The sequence below is a fragment of the Triturus cristatus genome, chromosome 3_2 (genome assembly GCF_964204655.1).
Source record: "Triturus cristatus chromosome 3_2, aTriCri1.1, whole genome shotgun sequence".
NCBI classification, from domain to species: Eukaryota; Metazoa; Chordata; class Amphibia; order Caudata; family Salamandridae; genus Triturus; species Triturus cristatus.
Window position 1 is genome coordinate 572,557,881 of NC_140584.1, and position 11,298 is coordinate 572,569,178.

Genomic DNA, 11,298 nt, shown 5'->3' on the forward strand with positions numbered 1-11,298 from the left:
ACACGGTTTTAACGAGTCCTGTTCATAGGACCTGTAGGGACTTGTCGGTGGGCGGGATATATTGATTATAGTTTTACCCTTCCTCCCCCTTACTGCCCCACAACTTTCTGCGAAATTACCACCCCCAATCGCTCTGCACCGCGCCCTCACTTTACTTTCCCACCCTTCAACTCCCGGTTCAGAGGCAGAGTCCGGCGCGGCGGAATTCAAGTCATGAAATAAATACTGAAACATGCTTTGCAGAGTAAGACCCCCTCCCCCACCACTTTGAGGGAAGGGAGCCCCCTGAGGCTGGTGGGGGCGGACGTGCAGTTAGTAAAGACCCAGAAATCGCAAACCCTATGCAGCATGTGCACCAGGGCCCCGCGTGGGTCCAGTGGAGTTCGCAGGAAAGGGGGTTCAGGGCAGGGTCTCCCTTCGGGTGTGGGGCTGAGGGCACGGGTCACGGGGTACAGCCCCGAGGGAGGGCAGCTCGTGTCTGATACTGAAGGGAAGGGTCTGAGGGCGCTGGTCTGCGGGCAGCACGTGTCTGGGTGTCGTGGAGTGCAAGAGTCGGGCGACCCTTTCAGGTGTGGAGGCACCGCAGACCCGAGGGCAGCGCACGCCTGGATTACCAGGAACGAGGCAGTGAAACAAGGACGCGCACATGAGGGCGCACACTTCTGGAAGCAGGTCTGAGGGCTGCAGGAGTCTGAGCGCACGGATGAGGGAGCCGTGAGGCTGGCGGCGGGCTCGGCCGTGCACGGACTCCAGGGCACAAGCTATGACCACAGGGCAGAACTGAGGACTCACGGTCAGAGGGGGACTCTAGGGCAGAGGGCATCGCGTCCAGTGCTGTTGGCTTCCTTGCCCCAAAGACACTTAAAATTCCCCGCACAAATACACCCCGTCACCAAACATAGACATGGCCCTCAATGGCAAAGGGCAGAATCCTGGCTGCAATGCCCCCCAGATCCAGAATCTGAGACCCTTGGAAGCACTCCCCTCACCCCCCCCCCCCCCCTCCCCCGTCCCCCCACACCACTCACACAGACAGATTGGTGCCACCTGCGTTCTGTTTTCTTTCAGTGTTGCCTTCAGAATAGACATTTACAAAAGAAAACATCGAATATGCATACGAGTGGTTGTACCACTAAGCAGGACACGCAGGAATCAGTGGCCTATGTTTCTTAAATTTTGGAACAAACGTATTTTTAACCCTGGCCTCCATTTTCCGCATCCTTCAAAGCTAAACTTCGTATCCCGCACAGTACTCCATGTTTAAAAGTACATGTGTTGTAGGCCGGGTGTTTAACCAAAGCAGAAGGGGCGGGGTTGTGGGACGCCCAAATAATCTCCTTCCACCCCAGGGTGCAGGTAGGTAGCAAGGGGGTCACGCTGGAAAGCGCATTTTAAATACATTGGGAACACTTTGTGAAGTGTCTTCTGGGATCAGTCAGACGAAGGAAAACCACGCAGTATGACGACATTTTTAGGAAGTCCACAACAAATCACAGGGGACACGGCTCGTTTAAGGAGGGTCAGATTAGAGACCCCTGCTGCCGGGGGAGGTCCTGCCCCTACTGGTTCCAGCCATGTCAGGAGGCACTGCCCCCCGGGTCAATTAAACTGATGGGTCTCTGCCCTCTTGGTCCAGCCACTTCACGGTTAACTACCCCACGAGAGGGCTCTGCCCCAATCATGTGAGAAGACACAGCCCCGAGGAACAGTCACACGAGGGTCTGCTGCCCTCTGAGAACAGTCATATGAGGGTGCTGCCCCTCTGCGTCCAGGCATTTGATCAGGCGCGCCCCTCAGTGAACAGTCATTTTATGGGGCGCAGGATCTTGGGTCCAGTCACATGAAGAGGCGTTGCCCCCCACCCCGTTTCCACTCACGTGAGGCGCTGCCCCCACCCCCATTCCCTTGGATCCAGTCACGTTGAAGGCGCTGCCCCCTGGGCCCGGACCCTGGTCAGTGCACAGCCACGGACAGCAGAATGGAGGGTTGGCTGCCCAGGGAGTCACTGGGCGCCGACGGGCTGCTCTGGCTGCTGACGCTCTGTGGGGAGGTGGGGCTCAGGGAGGAAGAGTTTTGGAGAATGGCCGAGATGGGCCCCGACAGGCCTGAGGTCGGGGAGGGCTTAATGGGCACGGGGATGGCCGGCAGAGTCTGCCCTCCGTGGCAAAGAGGCTTGAGGGGCACCCCGTAGGCGCCCATGCTGTACTCGCTGCCCCCGAGGGTGTCCATCATGCCTGAACTGTACATGGGGGCCCAACCCGCCCCTAGGTGTCCGCCCAGGTGCCCTGACAGGGGGTAGGCCCCCGGCACGGGCTGCATGGCGGAGAAGGCCAGACCCCCTGGCATTTTATACTCGCGTGCGATGATGCTCTCGATGGCGAAGGGGTGCTTGAAGGTGCTGGTGGGCGAGCTGCCCAGGCCGTAGCCCCCGGGGGGCAGGTGGGCGCCCTGCAGCGCGCTCAGCCGCAGCTTGGCCTGCTGCTGCAGGTAGTGTGCCGCCTCGGAGGCCTTGCTGGGCGCCAGGGAGTCGGCCCGCAGCACCTTGAAGCGCTTCCGGCGCCGCAGGAAGCTGCCGTTCTCGAACATGTCTCCGCAGCTGGGGTGCAGCGCCCAGAAGCTGCCCTTGCCCGGCTGGTCGGGCCGGCGCGGGATCTTGATGAAGCAGTCGTTGAAGGACAGGTTGTGGCGCAGCGAGTTCTGCCAGCGCTGCGTGTTCTCGCGGTAGTAGGGGAAGCGGTCCATGATGAACTTGTAGATCTCGCTCAGGGGCAGCATCTTCTCCTGCGAGCTCTGGATGGCCATGGCCGTCAGCGAGATGTAGGAGTAGGGGGGCTTCTGGTCGCTGTACGTGTTCCGGCCCGGGCGAGGCATGCTGTGCGCTGAGGGGGGCCTGCGGAGGGGAGCAAACACAGGAGGTTAGGAGGGAGCTGGCAGGGTTAGGAAACAACAACAGGGGTTAGGAGGAAACAACATGAGAGGGTCTTCTGCGCTCCGGGAACTTGGATACACGGGACAGGAGGCGCGGGACGAAATAGGAGGCAGCCGGGGCAGAAGTTACGGCTTAGACAGGAGCTGGGATAAAGGAGCTGTGGCTGGGTGAGGGTTGAGACATGTAGTCAACAGGGAGACGGGCAGGGGGACAAAAAGAGCTTAGATATGAGGTGGCGAGGCTGTGACTAGGTGTGCACATGGACTGGGCTCAAGGGGGGACAGGAACCTGAGTTTGGGGGGGAGCACCTCTCCGGGTAGAGAGCTAGATAGGAGGAAGGTGGGCACGGAGTCGGGGGGAGCACAGCCCCATCTGCAGTGGAGCCAGGGACGCTACTGAGGAGTAACACGACCTGATGTTATGACAGGGCACAGGAGGATACTGCGAATAGGTATGTCTGGGGACGGCCGTTTTCAGGCCTGAGAAAAGTGGGCAACTGCCCAGGGGGTCCTCACCTTTTAGCCCTCTATCACTGCCTCTCTAGATCTCTCCTGCTGAGCAGCTGGGGCCTTCACTTCTGCACTACCTCCGTTTCTGAAAGTTCATGGTTTAACTCGATTTTATTTCCACACAGACACCCACCTACAACCAGCAACTGTGGGGAGGCCGAGGCTTGGGCAATAACAGAATGAAAATGTTTTCGGAAATTTTAAAGTATAATTCACTATTGTTTGGCATCAGAGGACTTACATTTTCTGATAATGGGTGACACATGCAAGTTGACCTGAGCAGGAGGCCCCAAGTATGTCTTTCTGGGGCCCCAGAGATCCTCAAGCAGGCACTGTCCGGTGCTAGAGAAATACAGGGGTTAGAGAGAGACCTGGCCAGGACTGGGAGGGAGCAAAGCAAGGGTTAGGAGGGAGGAAGAACTTTGAGAAGGAAGGTAATCAGACAGGTAAGAACTTGAAGTGTCAGTTGTGTCATCTCTCCCTTACTGCTTCCACCCTGAAGAGTCACTCAGTGTTAGTTGCATTGGAGGCGGCCTCCTCGCTGCCTGTCAATCAAACATGAACAGTTCTTCCGGGTCTAACAAGAGAGTCTAACCAATGCTTTAGGAAAATGGCCTGGGTTAGGAGACGTCAAAGACTGAAGTTAAGGAAGAGCAAAGACATGGTTTATGAGGGAGTAAGGGCAGACGTAAAGAGGAGCGAGGCCGGCGCTTTAGAGGGATTAGAGACAGAGGTAAAAAGGAAAACAAGGGCAGGTAATCATGGGATGCAAGTACGTGGGTAGAGGGGAGCAGGGGTAGTTAGTACTGGGAGCAACGACAGAGGTAAAAGGAACACCAGCAACTATTATGAGGGTGCGAAGACAGACGTAATGAGGAATGAAAGTAGAGATGGGGTGAGCTATGAACAGGAGGGACTCAAGGAAGAATTGGGATTACAGAAGGAACGAACAACGAAGGCGTGTATTAGGAGGGTGCGAGGACCGTGTTTGGGGGTACGGGGTTACCCCAGAAGGTACAACGGAGCAAGTTCACAAGTAAAGAGGGGCAGGGCAGGGGAGGGTTTATGATGGAACTTGAACAGCAGAGGGAGGAGCAAGAAATTATGGGGGAGGACGGGCAGAGAGTGGTTAGGACAGATTTAGGACATGAGTTGGTAGAGAGCCAGGGCCGGGATTAGAATTAAATGAACTGGGACAGAAATGGAGAGGGAACAATGACAGGGTTACGAGGTATCTGGAGCGGGTTACGACCGAGCTCTGGCCGTCTGAGAGGGGCAGGGACCCGGGTTCGAAGGGATGCTGAGAGGGGGCAGGGACACAAGTTCGAAGGGATGCTGAGAGGGGGCAGGGACAAGGGTTCGAAGGGATGCTGAGAGGGGGCAGGGACACAGGTTCGAAGGGATGCTGAGAGGGGGCAGGGACAAGGGTTCGAAGGGATGCTGAGAGGGGGCAGGGACACCGGTTCGAAGGGATGCTGAGAGGGGGCAGGGACACAAGTTCGAAGGGATGCTGAGAGGGGGCAGGGACACAGGTTCGAAGGGATGCTGAGAGGGGGCAGGGACAAGGGTTCGAAGGGATGCTGAGAGGGGGCAGGGACACAGGTTCGAAGGGATGCTGAGAGGGGGCAGGGACAAGGCTTCGAGGGGATGCTGAGAGGGGCAGGGACAAGGGTTCGAAGGGATGCTGAGAGGGGGCAGGGACACAGGTTCGAACGGATGCTGAGAGGGGGCAGGGACAAGGGTTCGAAGGGATGCTGAGAGGGAGCAGGGACACAGGTTCGAAGGGATGCTGAGAGGGGGCAGGGACAAGGGTTCGAGGGGATGCTGAGAGGGGGCAGGGACAAGGGTTCGAAGGGATGCTGAGAGGGGGCAGGGACAAGGGTTCGAAGGGATGCTGAGAGGGGGCAGGGACACAGGTTCGAAGGGATGCTGAGAGGGGGCAGGGACAAGGGTTCGAGGAGATGCTGAGAGGGGGCAGGGACAAGGGTTCGAAGGGATGCTGAGAGGGGGCAGGGACAAGGGTTCGAAGGGATGCTGAGAGGGGGCAGGGACACAGGTTCGAAGGGATGCTGAGAGGGGGCAGGGACACAGGTTCGAAGGGATGCTGAGAGGGGGCAGGGACACAGGTTCGAAGGGATGCTGAGAGGGGGCAGGGACAAGGGTTCGAGGGGATGCTGAGAGGGGGCAGGGACAAGGGTTCGAAGGGATGCTGAGAGGGGGCAGGGACACAGGTTCGAAGGGATGCTGAGAGGGGGCAGGGACACAGGTTCGAAGGGATGCTGAGAGGGAGCAGGGACACAGGTTCGAAGGGATGCTGAGAGGGGGCAGGGACAAGGGTTCGAAGGGATGCTGAGAGGGGGCAGGGACACAGGTTCGAAGGGATGCTGAGAGGGGGCAGGGACACAGGTTTGAAGGGATGCTGAGAGGGAGCAGGGACACAGGTTCGAAGGGATGCTGAGAGGGGGCAGGGACAAGGGTTCGAAGGGATGCTGAGAGGGGGCAGGGACACAGGTTAGAAGGGATGTTGAGAGGGGGCAGGGACAAGGGTTCGAGGGGATGCTGAGAGGGGCAGGGACAAGGGTTCGAAGGGATGCTGAGAGGGGGCAGGGACACAGGTTCGAAGGGATGCTGAGAGGGGGCAGGGACACAGGTTCGAAGGGATGCTGAGAGGGGGCAGGGACACAGGTTCGAAGGGATGCTGAGAGGGGGCAGGGACAAGGGTTCGAGGGGATGCTGAGAGGGGGCAGGGACAAGGGTTCGAAGGGATGCTGAGAGGGGGCAGGGACACAGGTTCGAAGGGATGCTGAGAGGGGGCAGGGACACAGGTTCGAAGGGATGCTGAGAGGGAGCAGGGACACAGGTTCGAAGGGATGCTGAGAGGGGGCAGGGACAAGGGTTCGAAGGGATGCTGAGAGGGGGCAGGGACACAGGTTCGAAGGGATGCTGAGAGGGGGCAGGGACACAGGTTTGAAGGGATGCTGAGAGGGAGCAGGGACACAGGTTCGAAGGGATGCTGAGAGGGGGCAGGGACAAGGGTTCGAAGGGATGCTGAGAGGGGGCAGGGACACAGGTTAGAAGGGATGTTGAGAGGGGGCAGGGACAAGGGTTCGAGGGGATGCTGAGAGGGGCAGGGACAAGGGTTCGAAGGGATGCTGAGAGGGGGCAGGGACACAGGTTCGAAGGGATGCTGAGAGGGGGCAGGGACAAGGGTTCGAAGGGATGCTGAGAGGGGGCAGGGACACCGGTTCGAAGGGATGCTGAGAGGGGGCAGGGACACAGGTTCGAAGGGATGCTGAGAGGGGACAGGGACACAAGTTCGAAGGGGTGCTGAGAGGGGGCAGGGACAAGGGTTCGAAGGGATGCTGAGAGGGGGCAGGGACACAGGTTCGAAGGGATGCTGAGAGGGGGCAGGGACACAGGTTCGAAGGGATGCTGAGAGGGGGCAGGGACACTGGTTCGAAGGGATGCTGAGAGGGAGCAGGGACACAGGTTCGAAGGGATGCTGAGAGGGGGCAGGGACAAGGGTTCGAAGGGATGCTGAGAGGGGGCAGGGACAAGGGTTCGAGGGGATGCTGAGGGGCTAGAGTAGGATGCGAGCACTGAGGACATGCCCTGGACGTGGGACAGGTCAGATAGAGTGAGAACAGAGAGACCCGTAAACTTGGGACGGTTTATCATTCACGGTTTGGGAGGGAGGTAAGAAACAAGAGGAAAGACACATTCACCGATTATAAGTAGGGCCCAGCCTATATAAAACAACCCTTACAAAAAGTTTGACTCTTATTTAAAAATTGGACAAATAATTTTGCTCTGCTTGGTTTTCTTCTGTATTTAGAGTGGTGCAGGCGTGTTCAGCTGCTGGCCGCGCTTAAGTTAAGGTTACTCCGGGGCACAAGGCAGAGCGGACTGCTTCTGACACATGTAGGCCTCCCTGGGACCAATGGAAGGAGAAGAACTGTGACGTACTTCCCTTACCCTCAGATTTGCACCAGGAACGGTTACACGCGTCTGTTGTCCATTTCCGAGTCACTCAAAAACTTTGTATGATATCGCCCCGAGCACGGACTTCTCTGGCACGTGCGTGTGAACTCCAAGGGAACTGCGGGCTTAGAGTGCACTTCAGAGGCACAGAGGTGTCTGAGCGGAAACTCTGGAGACACACGGAACCTGAACCTACGCTCCAATGGCAGGGGGTCAGAAGGTGCGCTCCAGAAGAACGCAAGTGTGCCCTCCGAGGCACGGGGTCGAGATGTGCAGTTAAAAAGCACATTACCTAAGATAATTTTTTCTATGATTTTGCTTACGATCTATAATGTTATTTAGGTATTAATCATAATATTTTATGTGCTGTCTATCTTTTTAGTTGTATTTGAACAAAATTCAATAAAATATTTTGAACACAAAAAAAGCACGCTCTTGTAACTTCAGAGACACTGAGGTTAGAATGTGCACTTAAAAAGCACGCTTGTGCACTTCAGAGAAAGGGGGTTGGAGTGTGCACTCCGAAAGGGCACTCTTGTGCATTTCAGAGGCACGGGGGTCGGAATGTGCACAGTAAAAGCTCTCTGTACTTCAGAGGCACGGGGTTGTGATGTGCACTCCAAAAGTGGACTCTTGTGCACTTCAGAGACACGGGGGTTGGGAGGTGCACTCCAAAGGTGCACTCTTGTGCACTTCAGAGACACGGGGGTTGGGATGTGCACTCCAAAGGTGCACTCTTGTGCACTTCAGAGGCACGGGGTCGGAATGTGCAGTGTTAAAGCTCTCTCTGTGTACTTCAGAGGCACGGGGTTGTGATGTGCACTCCAAAAGTGCACTCTTGTGAACTTCAGAGACACAGGGGTTGGGATGTGCACTCCAAAGGTGCACTCTTGTGCACTTCAGAGACACGGGGGTTGGGATGTGCACTCCAAAGGTGTGCTCTTGCGTACTTCAGAGGCATGGGGGTCGGAATGTGCAGTGTAAAAGCTCACTCTTTTGCACTTCAGAGACACGGGGGTTGGGCTGTGCACTCCAAAAGTGAACTCTTGTGCCCTTAAGAGACACGGGGGTTGGGATGTGCACTCCAAAAGTGCACGCTTGTGCACTTCAGAGCCACGGTTTCGGAATGTGCATTCCAAACACACACACACGTTCAAGAGAACGGGGTCGGAATGTGCATTCATAACACACACCGGTGCACTCCAGAGACACGGGGTCGGAATGTGAAGTGTAAACGCACTCATGCCCTGGTGTACACTACAGAGTCTCATGGATTAGTGACGCTGACGTCTGGGTATGGTCACCGGAGTGCAGGTGTCTGAGTGAGCACTACAGAGGCCGGGCAGTCACCTCCAGAGCTACAGGTGACCGCAGACAGATGCAGGTGTCTGAGTGCGGGCGCCAAAGATACCCGTGTCTGAGTGTGCACCCGTGCGGCACGGGGCCCTCACGTGTTCAGAGGCCCTCTACAGAGTGTACGCACTAGGAGCACAGGTGTCCACACGTATGGTGAATGAGTGTGCGCGTTTGTTGGACGGTGCATTCTGAAGAAGAGATGAGTGCGCACTCACGGGGTTCTGAGGTTCTGTGTATCTTGGACTCGTCTGGGTCTGACTGCAGAGGGGCCGGAGTCTGAGAGTACAGCCGAGAAGCACGGGGAGCTGCCTGTGCTTTCCAAAGGATCGTGGCCCCTAGTCTGCGCCCTGCGGGTTCTAGGAGTGCGCTCTACGCGAGCCGGGCTCCTCGCGCGCCCTCTGAGGCAATTAGTCTCAGGCAATGTAGTCGGGTGAGCCACGGCGCAGAGTACCGCTGAATCTGTATATCGAACATACACATGCGCGGGCCCGGCCGAATACCAGGGCTGCTGGAGAGGGGGGCCCAATGCACTGGTTGGCATTGACCAAGGATGCCTAGTCTCTCCTGATCCCAGCTCATGCCTCTTTTCTCCAGCACCATAAACTTTGTCTTTTTAGCACTCTCTGGCAGGCTCTTTTTCATCCCTGCTTTCTACTTTTGTGCTATTTTCCCTGCCTGCATCTCTCCTCCTCTCTGGTTGAAGTCTGATGATGGAAAACAAGTCCCGGGTGAAACAGAACTGGCTGCGCTGGGGCGACGCGCGTCTGCGCCTGTTCATTAGACGGGTACTCTTAACTCGGGGTTTTCAGTGGTACAGTTTGAGCCACACACGGGACAGCCCGGACCCCAGCACAGGCAGCCACAGCTCCCGGTTACCGAGCCGACCTGCCTTCAGCACCAACTCGGACAATTTCCGGGTTAGTGACAGCAGGCCCATGGCGCTGCACTATGCAACAGCTGTTCATAATAGGCATAGCCCTCGCGCTCCAAAGTGAGTGAGGCCTCACCATCTAAGCACCGTTGTAGAACGCACCCCGGGGACTCACGGGGTTCGTTTAGGCGCCATGGGTTGGGGTGGTAGGAACTTACCCTGTATATCTGTGTGCGCAGAGCAGCGAAGAAGAAAGGGAAAGTGTGTGCAACAGACACATAGCAAGAGACGGGACAGAGGGATACCGAAGGTGCACGGCAGGTGCAGGGAGAGACAGGCAGGGCCGACGGAGAGATAGCGACAAGTGCTCAGAAACAGAGAGAGTCAGAGGTAGAGAGAGACATGCAGGTACACAAATAAGCGTAACTAGACAAATGTAGATGGATAGATAGGTAGGTAGGTAGGTAGGTAGGTAGATAGATAGATAGATAGATAGATAGATAGATAGATAGATAGATAGATAGATAGATAGATAGATAGATAGATAGATAGATAGATAGATAGATAGATAGATAGATAGATAGATAGATAGATAGATAGATAGATAGATAGATAGATAGATAGATAGATAGATAGATAGATAGATAGATAGATAGATAGATAGATAGATAGATAGATAGATAGATAGATAGATAGATAGATAGATAGATAGATAGATAGATCACCTTATGGTTGCTGTAAGGCGGCTGTCCTCATCCGGAGCCTGGATCCGTCGCTTTACTTTGACGGGGCCTCTTCCGTGTTTACTTCGGATCCGTCCCCCTGTCGCTCTCGGGTTGGTACCTGGGTTTAGCAGAGTTGTTCAGCTCGATCTCTCAGACTTGGACCCCTGGACCTCCCAGGGTTGCTGTGTGGTATCCCTCGGAGTTGGACCCCTCATTTCTCTCAGATGGATCTGACCGGATATGGACCCTAGATCTCTCAGAGTTGGTCCTCTGGATTACTCAGGGGTGACCCCTGGGCCCCAGGAAGTTGGCGCACTGTCCCACTCAGAGCGGATTCCCTGGACCTCACAGAGGTGATCCTGTGAATGACTCGGAGCTGGCCTCTTTGAGCTGGCTCTCGGGGCTGGCCTCTCAGGGCTCTAGCAGGCTCTGTCCCCGCTGCGGCCGGCCGGACCCGTCGTCCCTTTAGCAGTCAGCTGCACGATGGGGTAGACGGGGCAGGATGGTGCGGCCGGTGGGCTGTCCAGCTCCTGGAGGGTGTGAGCTCATTCCAGGCGGCGTCTCCTCTCCTCGTCCTTCCTGTGAGCATCTGAGAGCTTTCTACGGTGACAGGGGCAGAAGAGCCCCCTGCAGAGACAGCCTCAATTAATGTGCACTTCTGAGCTATCAGATGACAATCGCCCCGGAGGGGGAGGGCGGGGGAGGGGCTGAGGAGAGAGAGCGAGAGGGAGAGGAGGAGGCAGGCTCCCCTTCATTTACACTTCTTCACACGGACACCTGGCTCGAGGAATTCACGTCCACGCCGAGCCTGGGCGAAGACTGGAAACGTCCCTGCCGCAGAACGGGCGTGTGCGTGAGCCCATGGGTGCTGTGCTTGAGTGTGCGCAAGTGCGCACGTGCTGCGCTTCAGTGTGTACGCGTGTGTTT

At 56.6% G+C, this 11,298-nt stretch overlaps 1 protein-coding gene across 1 annotated transcript; it reads right to left on the reverse strand.

The window, feature by feature from the left end:
• Window positions 1-1,022: 1,022 nt before the first annotated feature.
• On the reverse strand, window positions 1,023-11,016 carry FOXB1 (forkhead box B1). Its single transcript, XM_085648306.1, has 2 exons — window positions 10,372-11,016; window positions 1,023-2,890 (listed from the first exon to the last, which is right to left on the reverse strand). The coding sequence occupies exon 2, from the start codon at window positions 2,869-2,871 to the stop codon at window positions 1,954-1,956; it is 918 nt and encodes a 305-aa protein (XP_085504432.1). The 5' UTR covers window positions 2,872-2,890; window positions 10,372-11,016; the 3' UTR covers window positions 1,023-1,953.
• Window positions 11,017-11,298: the final 282 nt, after the last annotated feature.

Bases quoted from the DNA above. Each gene is read 5' to 3' on its own strand.
- FOXB1 (XM_085648306.1), bottom strand. From the start codon at position 2,871: ATGCCTCGCCCGGGCCGGAACACGTACAGCGACCAGAAGCCCCCCTAC.